This window comes from Oncorhynchus mykiss, chromosome 28, assembly GCF_057628025.1.
Source record: "Oncorhynchus mykiss isolate SJ-2025 chromosome 28, ASM5762802v1, whole genome shotgun sequence".
Taxonomy (NCBI): Eukaryota; Metazoa; Chordata; class Actinopteri; order Salmoniformes; family Salmonidae; genus Oncorhynchus; species Oncorhynchus mykiss.
Window position 1 is genome coordinate 29462471 of NC_143049.1, and position 16889 is coordinate 29479359.

Sequence of the window (16889 nt, forward strand, 5' to 3'; positions counted from 1 at the left end):
CTTTGAACGGGGTGTGGTAGTAGGTGCCAAGCGCACCGATTTGTGTCAAGAACTGCAACGCTGCTGGGTTTTTCACGCTCAACAGTTTCCTGTGTGTATCAAGAATGGTCCACCACCCAAAGTACATCCAGCCAACTTGACCCAACTGTGGGAAGTATTGGAGTCACCATGGGCCAGCATCCCTGTGGAATTCTTTTGACGCCTTGTAAAGTCCATGCCCCAACGAATTGAGGCAGTTCTGAGGGCTAAAGGGGATGTAGCTCAATATTCTGAATGTTTTGTACAGTCAGTGCATTTACCGTGTAGCTGCCCTTAGCTTGTGATATTCAATGTGTGAGCCTGTGAACGCATGTTGCACACACAACTGTCATCAAAGCTTCTGTTTCGTGATTGGCTGATTTCCACGCACCCGATTTGTGTCGCTGCCTGCCGCTGTGGTGACTGTGTGTGTGTGTGTCAGACAGATGCAGACAGGCACACTCCACTTCATCACTCCACCACTGGACCAGTCCGAGCCCGAATCACTGTGGAAAGACCCTGAGAGGTAAGAGATCAGTAGGACAACATGACGTTTGGTCATCACCTAGTTATTCAGCATCAGGCTGATGACCATTAGCGACACTTTAGAGACGGTGACCAAAGTAGGAAGGTCACAAAAATGTGCTTTGCACTTGATAGTCTTGGTGGTGGTTACCAGTTCATAGTATTGAGTTAGTACTGCTGGGATTGTATTCTGGAAGGCAAAAATAGTGATAAAGATGGAGAGTGTTTGAGAAAAACAGGGAATGAGAGATACAGAGAGAAAAAGTGAGAGAGGGGGAGAGAAAGATAGAGATGTAGGCTAGAGTGTGACAAAAAGAGGAGGAGAGAGCTCTGCTTTAACATAAGGTAGGTTGTGTTATTGGTATTTGGTTGATTCGGTTCTTACTGTGGCTTAAGTGTGTGGTTGAAGTGGAGAGAAACAAAGCTCTGCTCCAGTGAGCCAGCTGAGCTGAGGAGAACATAGAGTGAGGGTGTATTAAACTGTAAAAACACTCACAGCAGCACTGAGCATTCCTGCATACACTAGAGAGGTTGTCAAGCTGACCACTGGTTTAAGACTGAGAGTAGTGTTTTTTTAAATGTGTTTTATAGGTTTTAATGCTGGATGGAGAGCTGAGAAAAGTTGTAGTGAGTTGAGGAAGCGCTTTTGAAAGCTACTCTGACACAGTTTCGGGTATTTTGTACAGCTGGAATGCCTCCCTGGAACTCAAAATGTCAGAGTTTTACAGGCCAGTCACATTACAAGAGACAGATATATATCCAGGGTTGCCATTTTAGCCAATTTGGGCCACTAAAACTAACTGTGCTTTGTATACATTTTGTTTAGCATATGGCGTAGATATGGTGGCTTTTGTTGGGGTTCTCCTCTTATTTTATTTTGTATTTAACCTTTATTTTATCAGGGAGTCATATTGGGAACAAGGTCTCTTTTACAGATGAGCACTGAGTTACATAAATTACAGAAAATACACACATCAATAGAAATAGAAAATGGAAGCAGAAACTAAAACACGGTCATAAAAAACAAACACGTTCAGCAGATCAACTGAACACCTTTAATGGTAGGCATACTGCCTCATTTATCACAGCATGCCCAAAGTGAACAACTGATCCCAAATGTTGGACACAGAACAAAAGTGGAGCATTAAAAGATTAAAAAGCCAGTCCTGCCAAGGCACTCGCATCCACCTCACTTAAAAATCCATCATTGATCCAGATTGGAATGGCTTTTTAACAGCAGTAAGTTAACTGTGTCTTGGGGTTATTCTTCAATACAGTACCCTCACCAGAGACTTCACTCACTTGCACCACTCAGCTCTGGTTTATCCTTGAAATGACTGAAATATTTAGATGTTCTAATTGTCCACTTAGTCACAGAATATTAATACTATAACCCAGACAGCCCAAGCAATGAACTTAGGGGTCAGTCAATTGAAATAATTGTATGGACAAATCCTGACAGCTGGTAAAAACACTGAAGCCCTTTATGGAAAAGGATTTTAATGGACCACAATGAATAATCAGTGAGCTAATGATTTCAGAGCAGCAGTGACGTTGGTCATGGAAATCGACAGGGTTCTAAAAAGTGCAGGCAAAATCAAACGTTCCATAGCTGGTCTCTGAAAGACAAGGAGCCTGGGGGCGATAGCTGGATGCTGCAGTATCCGATGCATACGCGCCCAACGTATCTATCTGTATGGGGATTGGGCAGGATGCTGTGAGAGAAGCGCGGGGGGTCGCGGGCGATGCAATGCATTTCAGTGGCGTTTATGCCAATACTTATTGCGTCTGCTCTAGTTAACTTCAGACAAATTTGCCTTTCGAATCGATAATTCCGACCGACACCTACCACACACACCCACATAAACGCGAATCTCTTCCTCCTTCAAATTAAACCTATGAATTACTCGCAACGGGTGGCCGCTTGGTTGAGTTCTCTACCAGTGAATGTAGTTCAAATAATATGTGGTCGTTTCGGTAAATTGGAGATGATATCCTTCTGGTTGCTCTGTTGGAGGCTGCTGGTAGGTACCAGATATGTTATCCTATCCAAGTATACTGTATATTTTCGCCACAGCCAGCTTGTTTTGATTGGCAGCTCAAGGCTTGGATGGGTACATAAATCGCATGGATTTTGCACAGCTACGGCACGTGAGTTTATCTGTCACTATGCTGGGCATTTGCCTGGTCGGTGCATGTCTGTTTGCTATCTACATCACCCCGCAGAATGGTGGAAATGTCTGTAATTTGCGCAGTGGGGTATCCTAAGCATTTTGCGCGTGACTATTTTATCTGTTGTCCAACATGTCTTTGGTCCTCAGCCATATGACAGGTGGTTTGCCTTTACGAAGATTTTAAAAAATGTCCCTTGAAATTAAGGCATTTTTCACATTATTATCAGCCAAGCAATTCATTCTCATAAACATATTTACTCTCTGAGATTTCCTAGAATTGAATTTTCTCATTCTGTATCACTGCAAATGGTGGATCATTTTCCCATTGGTTGGGTATCCTGGGAAAATTGTGAACAGGTTAGTCAGAGTACATCACTCAACCTTTGATGTAACAAGGGAAGGGGTGTGAGGGACTCTCCTCATACTCAACAATCAAGTCATCTTTCAGTTGTATTTTCCACCTCCCACGTAAACCGAACTGAGGGATTTCATCCTACTGTAACCAGCTGTTGATATCATCCTTGTTGTGTCTGCAGACGATCAAAGCAGTAAACCTATCTTGGCTGTGCAGACCACAGACTCCATTTTGCAATGATTGAGTAGAAACACCTACAGCAGGCCACGTGGTCATGATATAACAGTACACATGGACAACACAAAGATACATGGCCATGCAGGTGAAATGAGTTGCTGATAGCCTGGCAGGTGAATCCATCCCTAGGCTTGTGGTAATTTGACCTTCTGCAAAGCACTCAAAGATTTCCTTCTCATTGAATTTTCAAACTGTACATGTAAACATTCATAATGCTATTCAGTAAAACATTTGTGTGTGTAAAGTAAAGCTTCCCACTGAGCACAACCTGGTTGAATCAATGTTTTTTCAACGTAATTTGTCAAGCTATTGTGACGTGGAATCTAAATGGAAAATACATTGGATTTGCAAAAAGTCATCAAAACTGTTGTTTTGAGGGTGACATTTCAACCACAGAATTATGTCATCATGGTAACCAATTTTCAACCTTATATAAAATATGTTTCGTTTGTACCTTTGAAACAACGTCAGAACTTCAACGTTATGTCCACTATCAGAAAAAAACAATAGGCTTAGCAGTACCTCCTACGGGAGAGCAAATGTATCTACAGCTATTACATTTGGTCTCCCATCCCGGGGTTTAACCAAGCCCAGCTTTGAAATGTGTCACTAACTACTACCAATGTGTTACTGTGATAATGATTATTTAGAGATTTCTTAATAACTAAATATATTTACCATTGCTATCGAAGTAATTCAAAAGGGTAGGTTTAACAGTGCAAATTACATTTAACTATGCTGTATAAGCGTTTGCGAAGAAATCAAAAGCTATTGTTTCAATTCAGCCCAGGGTTCAACAAAAATAAACAATACATATAGGCCCAGGGTTCAACAAAATAAACAATACATATAGGCCCAGGGTTCAACAAAATAATCAATACATATAGGCCCAGGGTTCAACAAAATAAACAATACATATAGGCCTAGGGTTCAACAAAATAAACAATACATATAGGCCCAGGGTTCAACAAAATAAACAATACATATAGGCCTAGGGTTCAACAAAATAAACAATACATATAGGCCCAGGGTTCAACAAAATAAACAATACATATAGGCCCAGGGTTCAACAAAATAAACAATACATATAGGCCCAGGGTTCAACAAAAATAAACAATACATATAGGCCTAGGGTTCAACAAAATAAACAATACATATAGGCTCAGGGTTCAACAAAATAAACAATACATATAGGCCTAGGGTTCAACAAAATAAACAATACATATAGGCCCAGGGTTCAACAAAATAAACAATACATATAGGCCCAGGGTTCAACAAAATAAACAATACATATAGGCCCAGGGTTCAACAAAATAAACAATACATATAGGCCCAGGGTTCAACAAAATAAACAATACATATAGGCCCAGGGTTCAACAAAATAAACAATACATATAGGCCTGGGGTTCAACAAAATAAACAATACATATAGGCCCAGGGTTCAACAAAATAAACAATACATATAGGCCCAGGGTTCAACAAAATAAACAATACATATAGGCCCAGGGTTCAACAAAAATAAACAATACATATAGGCCCAGGGTTCAACAAAATAAACAATACATATAGGCCCAGGGTTCAACAAAATAAACAATACATATAGGCCCAGGGTTCAACAAAATAATCAATACATATAGGCTCAGGGTTCAACAAAATAAACAATACATATAGGCCCAGGGTTCAACAAAATAAACAATACATATAGGCCCAGGGTTCAAAAAAATAAACAATACCTAGGCCTAGGGTTTCAAGCTTTAGTGAATGTCAAATTTAATATGTTGGATTCACGTCTCCATTTCAACCAGAAAATCGAAGTTAAAAGAACAGGAATAAATCAAATCAAACTGTATTTAAAGTGCATTTAAAGTTTGATTTGATAGTCCTGTTTTATTACTTCGATTTTTGGTTGAGATGGAGATATTTGGTTGCGTTGACAACCAAACACAATTTAATCTCACTTTTGCAATATGTAAATAGCCTATTAACTTGTTGGATTCAATAGTCTACATGTTGGATTCACGTCTCCAACTAAAACAAAAATAAAAGCTAACGAATAGGATTAAGACAGTGGCTCAGATGAAACTATCCAAGCTTTAGATACATCTCCTTTCAAATATTGATATTTGTTTGTCAACCAACACAATTCAATATAACTTTTGTAATACAGTAAATAGCCTAAAGTTAAGGCTATGTAACAGTTTTTATTCAACTCATCCATGGCCACATTTAGAGGTTACTGTAACTCTAAAAATCTTATTATGTCATCATAGAAAGTGTGCATGTTCAGGATAGCATGCAAAGATCACAGGTCTGTGGAGATCTTCACAATATTAATGAACAAATATTAACAAATTAATTATATTATATATTAACAAATATAATGAACAAATGAATAAATCTTGTAATATAATCTCAACTACAATCCAGGTCATTTGGTAGTGCTATTAGATGAAGCACAGTGATAACACCTTAAATTGTAGTATAAATACAACATATCTGACATTGTAATCCCATTTGAACTTTGTTGTGTTTTCAAATGGTTGAAATTGAAGTCGTAACACAAACCAAAAATCGGACATTGTTTTTCCATGGGGAATTTGGTTGTGCTTTTAGATGGTTGAACGCATGTGATACCACATTGGGAATTCAACAAACTTCTGGCTGTCTTTTTGAGTGGGTAAATAAAGGTTGACATTTCATTGATCAACGTCTCAACCAAAAAATTAGCTACATTTCCATGTTGAAATGACGTGGTGTGGCCAGTGGGTTAGGCTACACTACTTTTCAACATATGTCCCTGTTGTATCATTCAAGATAAATCTGGTCCATCTGGCAGATCTAGCCATTACTGGTATTGCAGAGAGCTTACTGTACATTTAATACTGCTCTATGAACATTAAATATGACCCAGAGGATAAAACATATAAAAAGGCAGCTCTCTTACAAGCTGCTCCCAGGAGGGCTTGGATTTTCACATCAGCAAGTTTCTAGGCAACCGTTCCAAAGCTATATTTATACCATATACAGTACAGCATGTTTGCTAAGAGATTCACACCAAGTGGACTTGATCTCCATCCAGAGTCAGAAACACCAGTATATTGGAGGAATGGTTTGTATGGTGGTGCACTGGAGAAGCAAAGCTAGTGCAAGTTAAGAGCTTCAAAGAAATCACTCCAACCATCAGCATTAGGATTGATACAGCATTATGGATGAATGATCAGTACATGTTGAATTCAGGTCTTAGTACAGTGTGGTGGATGGAGGCTGGGTTGGATGCCCTGAGGGCTCGAATGTACTGATTCCCTGTACTGCAGTACCAGGACCCAATGTTCAAACGCTATTGGGACACAACCGAAATGACGGGGGCCGAGGTATTTCATTCTTACATAATGCATCCAATTTGTTCTTTCAGATGGGTTTATTCTGTTCTCTGCCCAATGCCATTGTCACAGAATGCAGCGCCACATGTTTGCAACATGTGCGTAAACAAACAAACACACACACACTCAGAAACATGTGCAATGCTTTCAGCATGTTTTTGTTTTTCTTCAGATAAAGAAACTGTTGATTATTTGCAGATATAAGGTCTCCAAGCTTTCAAACAACTTAGGCAATAAGCACGCTACACAGCTTCACTTGAAAAATAAGTGCTGTCCAACTGGTGGACAGTAGCCTATGCCAACTCCAATGGTGTGAATTATCAGTGTTGGTGTGTGGGTGTATTCACTATGCAATAAATGTTGTCTTAGCAATAGCTAGGTATGTTGATTAGGGCAACTGTGTGGGCTGATTTGCTTACATCCACTAATCAAGAAGTCAGTTTTAATCACATGTAAACTGTTATTAAGGGCCTCAGAAAATGGTCTGGTCACCATGTTTTCATGCAGACATGTACTGTATGTAGACAGCTTGCATCTCTTGTATGAAAACCTTATCCAAACGTTCATCTAAAGACATACAGTATGTATGAGAACAAGCCCATCTCCCTTCACCTAGCCATTTTCTGTGTTTTTTTATGTATGTCATGTTTGTTTTGACATCAACATGTTATCCCTGGCAGAATCACATGCTTGGCTGTGAAATGATCAAAATCATGCTAATTCTCACCCACTTACAGCGAAGCCATGCTCTGTTTGAAGCATGTCTCATGGTATTTTATGCTTTGAAAAGATTTCCTCCCACCCTCGGTGAGCACCAGAGTGAAGACGGCGTTTTGATTAAATTAAAATGGCATGGTGAAACCCTGGTGTGTCATATCACAGAGAACCAAAATGATAACCAGTTACTGTGGTGGGTGTTAAAAAGCATAACATTATACCACCTATAAGGATAAACTATATATTTTTACATGGAACTGAGGCTGGTATAGGTGTTACTTAATTTGAGATTCACTAAATAAGGAATTCCACTCGCCATCACACTTCATCAAAAGAGCCATCGAAGAAAGACATTGATCTATTCAGATACAGGTTTTTTTGTGTCTCTGCCTTATTCTACCCTTAAAGTGTTTTATTTGACTTCCATAGAGAGCCACAGCTGGAGTGAAGAGGATAAAGGGGAATGAAGTGAGAGAGAGCTGCAGTGCCAGTGCCAGCGACACTCCACAAGAGAAACAACAAGAACAAGAATCCCACTCTGGGGCCGTAGCCATGGAGACCAGCCAGCTTTCAGAGACGGACGAGCTAACAGACTATAAAATGGATTCTGGGGAAACGGAGGACCAGAGACCCCTGCTTAGTGAGAGCGAGGAAGAATGTGACCAAGAACCTTTCGCAGAATACAGAGGAACAAAAGAGAACATAAAAACGTCAGTGGATGAACCAGACGAGGATGATGAACATGTGGATGGAAACAGAGAGGAGGGGGTCCTCAACTTTGGGACAGGACAAGATGACTTCAGTCTAAAAGAGTTACTCAACTCCTCAAGTATATTTGGGAGTGAACCCGTTTGCAAGGTGGAAGACCTGCTTGCAGAAGATGACGTGGACAACTCTGCTCCATCAGAAGTGATGGTGACACAAGAGTCCATCTTGGAGCAGCTTATCCGAGAGGAGGTCTCCTCTGACGTTTCTACGGGGTCCTGTCATGACCTTGACCGAGACGACCTGAGTGACTGTCTGCAGGTAGAAATGGCCATTGTGTCATCAGACAGCGAGACTGATGACCAATGGAGGTCCACTTTTGCATCTGCAGTCAACAAGGAGGAAAGGTGTGACGGAAATGCTCAAGATGCTCTTGAGAAGGACACATTTGCAGGGGAGGCAGAGAATGGGGCCAAGGATGAAACTGCAGATAGTCCTCACGAGCTTGAACAACCCGTTTGCCCCACAGAATGCGAGATCCAAGACCAAGATATGTCCTCTGGCCAGTTCAAGGTCTTATCAGAGATTCCAGAGGATGAGGAAGAGGCCAGCCAAGGCGGAGCTTGCAAAGTACGTCATTCTACATCTGCAAGCTCTTCTGTAAGCTCTGACCCTGACAAGAAGGTTCCTCAAGACTACTGTGTGATACAAGAAATGACGAGCAAGAACGTTAGTACAGAGCATGTGGACTTCCAGGGGGCTCGGAAGCAGTGGCGCCAAATGGAGGAGCAGACCAAAGGACAGGTCCAGGTCCACCAGCCCACTGTCAGACAGCAGGGGATGTGCCAGGGAGGCCACAGCGCCATGTACACACCCGTCAGGAACATCGACCGACCCAGGAGGGACACCGAACTCGACAGCCTCGCCCTGGGTGACTTTCATCACACCCAGTTCAGCCCATGTTCAGAAGACTCAGGTCTGGATGACCTCAGCTACAGGTCCCCTTACGAGGACTCAGACAACCCTGTCGAAAGGGAGATACGACAGACCATAGAGCGCGAGGAAAACTTCAGGCGGGAGAGAGGGATCGCAAAACAGGGTCAAGCTGGAGAATCATCTGCACATCCCAGACCAACCACTCTCTACCCCGGCAAGTACGGGAAAGGTTTTTGCCAGGAGGTGGAGGAGAAACGGAAGATGTTTGACTCTAGTGATCCCGGATGCAGGCCACTGAGGTCTCCCGACGCAAAAACTCCAACCTTCTCCATAGCCACCTCCCCCTCACCCACACCGAGGTGTGCGACCTACCATGAAATGACCGCCCAAAACGTGATCATCCTGGAGCCAGACTCCTACCCCACCAGCCCAAGGCACCGCACCCGAGGATCCCTGCTCTCCCCGGGTCCCAGCCGTTACAGCGAGTGGCCTTTGGAGACGTCAGCCAACGTCATCATTCTAGAGACGTCCAACCTGATCATTCGGAGCGCCTCAGAGTTCTGCCTGAGCTCGGCCTCCTGCCAGGAGACCCAGGAGAGCACATTTGTCAACAACCCTTTCTTCAAACTGCGCTCGCGGAGCTCCATGTCCCTGGTGGACCAGGAGATTAAGATGGTGAAGCAGAGGGAGGAGGAGTGGAGGAGGCAGAGGAGCCAGATGCACACCAGGGAGAAGTATGACACTGTTGTGGTGTCCCCGAACCTGGAGAACCTGAGCTTTGATACAACAGGTATGTGCTGATGACTGATGAAGAGCACGGTTAATATGGGAAAGAGTTTGTGGTTTGTAGCTGTGTTGTGTTTTCATTGCATCACTAGTGGTCACCACTTGTCCAAATTCGTGATATAGGTCTCTAAGCATATGAATGTATGAGTATTAATGGTTTCTCTTTCTTCTTCAGAAGTGCCACTGAAATGTGTGTCTTCCCCTTCATCACCATCAAGGACTCGAAAGCTGGACCGCTCCACCCTGTCATGTGACCATAGGGTATGTCCTATCTTCTCCAATCATAATTAATCAACGAACAGATGTTAGCCTAGTCACCTGATCAAATGTGTGTGCTTTAGTCAACTCCCTTGTGGTGTTCGTTGTCATGCCAATTGCAAAACATGACCAGTGTAGAAAAAAATCTGATTGCCTCACTAAATGTCATCTGAATGCCTCACTAAATAACATTGCATGTGCTCATGTTTAATTGTGTTCATTACATTTTCTGATACTGTTTTTTCATTACAAACCATTTTATACACCATCCATTTTCACCTTGAAACTGCATGCAGTTTTACAGGTGAAACTCTTTCCCCCAGTTCCCAGAATCACTCTCCACATTACCAAGGAAAAAGAATGTGATGGCTCAGAGATGGGAGGCAAGACTATTTGTCAACCACGAACAAGAGTGAAGAACATCAAACCTGAATAATCCCATTCCATATTACTACAGCTGCCAACTTCCTGAACTTTGCTAGATGTTTCCAGTTCTATTATTGATACAGCTTGAATATATATATATATATATATTCATTACTGGTACTGTACTTTTAAAGTTATTGTGAAATAAAATATGTAATTGGTATTGTAAGAGATATGACACAATGTAATGAACATAGATGGACTACCGGATGAGTACATTACGATATTGTTCAGTTAAGATCTTTACATATTTTTAAGTACCGTCTTGGTTATACAAAAGAAAGATATTTATGGTATTTTCATATTGTATTTTCCTCTAAATAGAGTTTAAACTAAAGAGGCAATAAGAATATTATGATAAATGTGGAAATCCAAAGCAGTAAAAAACGAATCTATCATTGTTCTAAAATAAAGAATGCATATTATGATTACCTATATAATTAACTTCATTTAAAATGTTTAATGTGATAGCCACTTATAGTATAGGATATTCAAAGCTTGACCCGACATTGCCATTTTGAGATGCCTTTTTCAACTATACTACTGTTTTTTATGCTTCACAATGTGATCTTTTTTGTTTGCAGGTGGTCTAGTATTATGTACTAAACTAATGCAAAACACCAAGGTGAATACTTTAAAGTTTAAATTGCATTCTCTGTTATTTTAAGTGTTAAGTTGTTCCATGGAGATTTCGCTTTTGTTTGTTTTTGTTATTCTCAATTGATAATTCTGCATCAAAATAAAGTTGTATTGACATTAAGGAAAATAATTGACTTGTCCTCTTGTTACCTAGAAATGGGTGTGCCTGTAAGTGTGTATGGTTGTGTGTGTGTCACGTTCTAACCTTAGTTCCTTTGTTATGTCTTTGTGTTAGTTTGGTCAGAGCGTGAATTGGGGTGGGTAGTCTATGTTCGTTTTTCTATGTTGCGTTTATGTGTTTGGCCTGGTATGGTTCTCAATCAGAGGCAGGTGTCGTTAGTTGTCTCTGATTGAGAATCATACTTAGGTAGCCTTTTCCCACCTGTGTTTTGTGGGTGATTATTTTCTGTTCAGTGTTTTTCCATTCACCATACAGGACCGTTCGTTTGTCGTATTTTTGTTCAGTTATTTTATTAAAAACATGGACACTTACCACGCTGCGCATTGGTCCTCCTCTTCTTCCACCTACGACGATCGTTACAGTGTGTTGATTGGGTTATTGACTGGGAAGTCCACACTAGCTATAACACCAATCAAATAAAATCACAGGTACAGTAGTCACAGGATGGGATAGTTAACTACAAATTCATGCATGATTAATTCATACAGTAGTATACTACAGGATACATTCTGTTTTGGAAAGATATCTGACATGCAGTACAGAGCTGCTCTGTTCAGATATAGACTAATTATAGTTATCTTTCAACAAAATGTGAAGATTGTAATCATGATAATAGATTTACAGTACTCTGCATTTTCCTGAGAAGTTAGGATAACAACATTACCACAAAATCAATAGTACAAAAATGCTTTTGGTATGTGTGTGAAATTGATAATCTATCCAGTAAAAAATGTTTTGTTTAAATTATTCCCTACCATTTCCTTTCCCTCGATCTAGAGATCGTACATCTGGTTCAGTGCCTTGATCTGCCTGTGGCCTGAATCTGAATAAGAATCACAATCCTTCATCATTCTAACAGCCAGTGACTTGTCCTGTATCATGAAAAGGCCACCCTGACAGTTGTGACAATACACCGATGGTGTAAATAAAGCTGACCAGGAAATCCGCTATTCCCAATAACTAAGGTAACCATTTTGAACCATGCATCCTGTGAAAAAAGGATGACATTATATTAAATTGTCAAAAGTGCACAATTAAATAATATCCGACAAATAAAAATGGTGTCTTTGCACCAATCTGTCAAGACAGCCATAATATGGAACTGTTAATAATTAGCTAAAAACCAGCAGCTGATTAGGTTCTGGGGCCAATATTATACGTTGCACAATCAGTTACTAGTAAATCCCAAATATTTACTCATGAACATGAGCTTCTTGCGATATCTAGTCAAACCAAGACAATTTCATCAAAATATCAAGTTCAGGAGAAGAGTTCCATCCTAATTATCCGTCATTGGCTTTAAACCTGAATTCTTACTGGCCCGTATACTTCAAATCACTTAAAAGCTTCACAGAGATAACTCTTAAGTCTGTGCTTATGGTGTTACCCAAGTGCAGCCCTCTGAGTAGTAAGCAAGAATCCCCTGCTGGTCATTAGGGTCACTCACTGTGGAAACAAGGTCACAACATCACAAAACAGGAAATTGGTGCTGAAAAGCTTTTCACCTTTGAATATGAAACAATGACAGCTCTTTCTACAGAAAGTGTGATCAATCACCTTTAACCTGCTATACATGTTAAAATTAATGGGAAAAGTGCATTGTCTGAAAATAATTTATATATTCAAGTAACAGACCTATAAATCATGAAACAAGTTACGTGTTTTAATGTAGGCTTTTTTATGGAGCCCAAGGAACCTTCTCAAGGAGAAACCCAGTCAGCACCCCCAGCCACCAGACTGCTGACCAATCCCCAAAAACATGGCCGACTGCATCACAACAGGAAAAGAGTATCACAATAAAAGGGTCGTTAGTAGCCCATTTCTACAATTTATCTTCTTAAAATTAGATTTTCAACCTAACCTTATGCCTAACACTAACTTTAAACCAAAAAGCTAATTTTGTAGCTAATTTTGACTTTGTGGCTGTGGAATCTAACTTTGTAGCTGTGGAATCTGACTTTGTGGCTGTAGAACCTGACTCGGTGACAGTGGAACAGGACCTTGGGACGATAGAAACTAGTGAAAACCAATGAAAACTATGGGCCCAAGTTATAGATAGGGTGAAGAGATTTTCCTGTTAAAGTCAGGAAAAACTCCTGGCTCTAAACAACAATTATTCAATGATGGGAAGTGGTCATAATCAGCTAACTGCGCAGTAACAGTGACATGAAATACGACAAAATGAGGATAATGTATGCACTTTAAGTTATTTAGCTTGACTATCAAATAGAAACAAATATGTACTAAGATAACATAAGTTCCAAAGATGGACTAACCAGCCATAATCTCCCCATTGCATCCAGTGAAATACCCACCTCCTGTATCGAGAGAACAGCTAATCAGTGGTAAGACTACAGGTTAATAATAGAAGCACACCTTATATAACAGCCATGGAGAGGATTTACAGAAAACAACAGCACCCCATTAAACACAGCATCCATCCACACATACACAGGTAATAACCAAACATCCATACCAGCAGCTTAGAGAAACCTTATTTTACAGCATCAGCATCTTCAGAGTATGATCATGTATGAGATGTAGATGACAGTTGGGCGTTACCTGGAGAAGGTCTGAGAGGCCATTATGGGCTGAAGTATAGCCAGGGCTGGGACAGTACAAATTCAAACACACCTTTGTTTCATCACAAAACCGGAGAGCAACAGCTGTCTGGTGAAGTCCACAAAGCATGTGGTATTAAATGACCTACAGCAGGTCAAGCAGGTTAATGTTTCCGACATTTTTGGACTAGTAAACAACTATTGATTTAGAACCACAGAGTGTTATCACAAGTCACAAAGAAAACAGGAGCTGCCTCCACTATTCCAGCACCATTTCAACTTTAACATTTCAACATCATCAAATAATCTATGCTTAGTCTAATACAGTGACAACTAAGATACCAAAAACCACTTAGTCCAATAAACGTAAGCTAGATATGATGTGGCTGTCCATGTCACTGATTTCTTTGTGTGTGGGTGGGTGTGTGTAGGTAGAAAAAACATGTTGACTCACCCTACTTGTAGTGAAACACCAAAGCTGTCCTCTCTTTCATGACTCTGCCATACAGTGCACGATTTTAGATTTTGTTGGCCTAGGCTACCTGGCTAAAATGCTTGCTTGCTTGCTAGCTAGCCTAACTTCAGTTCATGGGAAACGATGTGCCAAGCCAGCTAGTTAACATTAGTCTACTACATCTAGCTACATATTGAACTTCCTTCCTCTCAGGCCAGAGGCACAACGTCTGAATTTATGATTAGATCCGAATCGCTGTTATAATCACTGGCCAGTAAGGATAATTAAGTAAAACCAGAAGTCCAAATCCCTATCTCAATTCCTTGGCTAATTTAGGAAAGGGAGGATTTTAACTAGCTAGCTAGCCACCAGAGGACAACAACACAACGAGATACAACAATTACATTTTTTTTCTGTAAATTATTTGTTGATTTTGGTGTAATGTGATTGCTGTGAATCTAAATCCAAACTGGCTTCCCTTGCATTTAATACTATAGGCTGCAGTAACGTTATTCTCTTTTTGACCAGACAGCCTCAGATAATGGCCTACACGTACTGAGACAGAGGGGCGCTGTTTCGCTCCCTCGGATGCTTTCTCCGATGAGATACATTTGAATTGAAGGATAATTAGGGAACACAGAGAGACTAAAAATAAAAAAAATCTTATTTTTCTTGGTCAATTTATTGGGGAAGCCTGGCTTCCCTTGGCATCCACGAATACATGCTACTGGATAAACAACACACTGTACATCAAACCACTTTTCCACTGAGGCCGGCATCCTACAACAAGATATGATGCCCTCTGCTGGCAAACTAAAGTTAAAGCAGGGCATAACAGCAAGAGGGAGGCAGAGTAAGAGGGGGGCCTGTATGTTTGCTGTAGCTCACCTTACTCTATCCTCCTTTGTAGATGAAAGGAAGAGTGAAGGTCAAACAGATAAGCAGCACTGTTAACACCATCAATCCTCAATGCATTTGAACATACCCAGGACACTTACACTGTATCTTTGATGCTTATCACCTTCAAGCAGGGACATATCAATGTGAAGGGACAGCTTATTGTCCATGTACAGTGTATTTCCTGAGCCGTTACATCTACAGCCTTTACATCTGTAACCTTTTACAACAGATGTTACATTTTAGTTCATCTGTTTGTTGTTACATACCTGGAAACTCATTTTCTGACTGAACAGTGTTTGCTCTGGGCAATCAGGTTTGAAGTAGCTGGCTATGAAAGTGTCCGTGCTTCCAGCCAACATTCAAGCAATCAACATGAGAGTGCTTGATATTACAAAAGCGATAATGTAAACAATTTTAGATTACCCTTAATCATTCATAAATCAAGTCAATTCATGCCGTATATATCAAATTGTAGACGAAAGTCTGACATGATATATATATATATATACACACACTGCTCAAAAAAATAAAGGGAACACTAAAATAACACATCCTAGATCTGAATGAATGAATGAAATATTCTTATTAAATACTTTTTTCTTTACATAGTTGAATGTGCTGACAACAAAATCACATGATCAATGATCAATGGAAATCAAATTTATCAACCCATGGAGGTCTGGATTTGGAGTCACACTCAAAATTAAAGTGGAAAACCACACTACAGGCTGATCCAACCTCCACGTGCCTGTATGACCTCCCTACAACGCCTGGGCATGCTCCTGATGAGGTGGCGGATGGTCTCCTGAGGGATATCCTCCCAGACCTGGGCTAAAGCATCCGCCAACTCCTGGACAGTCTGTGGTGCAACGTGGCGTTGGTGGATGGAGAGAGACATGATGTCCCAGATGTGCTCAATTGGATTCAGGTCTGGGGAACGGGCGGGCCAGTCCATAGCATCAATGCCTTCCTCTTGCAGGAACTGCTGACACACTCCAGCCACATGAGGTCTAGCATTGTCTTGCATTAGGAGGAACCCAGGGCCAACCGCACCAGCATATGGTCTCACAAGGGGTCTGAGAATCTCATCTCGGTACCTAATGGCAGTCAGGCTACCTCTGGCGAGCACATGGAGGGCTGTGCGGCCCCCCAAAGAGATGCCACACCACACCATGACTGACCCGCCGCCAAACCGGTCATGCTGGAGGATGTTGCAGGCAGCAGAACGTTTTCCACGGCGTCTTCAGACTGTCACGTCTGTCACATGTGCTCAGTGTGAACCTGCTTTCATCTGTGAAGAGCACAGGGCGCCATTGGCGAATTTGCCAATCTTGGTGTTCTCTGGCAAATGAAAAACGTCCTTGCACGGTGTTGGGCTGTAAGCACAACCCCCACCTGTGGACATCGGGCCCTCATACCACCCTCATGGAGTCTGTTTCTGACCGTTTGAGCAGACACATGCACATTTGTGGCCTGCTGGAGGTCATTTTGCAGGGCTCTGGCAGTGCTCCTCCTGCTCCTCCTTGCACAAAGGCGGAGGAGCGGTCCTGCTGCTGGGTTGTTGCCCTCCTACGGCCTCCTCCACGTCTCCTGATGTACTGGCCTGTCTCCTGGTAGCGCCTCCATGCTCTGGACAC

General features: G+C 41.3%; 1 protein-coding gene across 4 annotated transcripts; it reads left to right on the forward strand.

Annotated features, from left to right (window-relative positions):
* Nucleotides 1–434: 434 nt before the first annotated feature.
* LOC110508852 (uncharacterized) lies at nucleotides 435–11283 on the forward strand. 4 transcript variants are annotated; one of them, XM_090224974.1, is made up of 4 exons: nucleotides 435–544; nucleotides 7836–9837; nucleotides 10009–10094; nucleotides 10388–11283. In XM_090224974.1, exons 2-4 carry the CDS (start codon nucleotides 7959–7961, stop codon nucleotides 10397–10399), a joined length of 1977 nt encoding a protein of 658 aa, XP_090081100.1. In that variant the 5' UTR covers nucleotides 435–544; nucleotides 7836–7958; the 3' UTR covers nucleotides 10400–11283. The 4 variants fall into 4 exon arrangements, with proteins under 4 accessions (XP_090081100.1, XP_021445382.1, XP_021445379.1 ...); XM_021589707.3 differs by having other exon boundaries at nucleotides 10415–11283; XM_021589704.3 differs by lacking the exon at nucleotides 435–544 and adding an exon at nucleotides 2041–2567 and having other exon boundaries at nucleotides 10415–11283.
* The last annotated feature ends 5606 nt before the right edge of the window (nucleotides 11284–16889 follow it).

Bases quoted from the DNA above. Each gene is read 5' to 3' on its own strand.
- LOC110508852 (XM_021589704.3), top strand. From the start codon at position 2,442: ATGAATTACTCGCAACGGGTGGCCGCTTGGTTGAGTTCTCTACCAGTG. The intron at 9,838-10,008 runs GTATGTGCTGAT...TTTCTTCTTCAG, and splicing joins CCTGAGCTTTGATACAACAG to AAGTGCCACTGAAATGTGTG. The intron at 10,095-10,414 runs GTATGTCCTATC...TCTTTCCCCCAG, and splicing joins CCCTGTCATGTGACCATAGG to TTCCCAGAATCACTCTCCAC.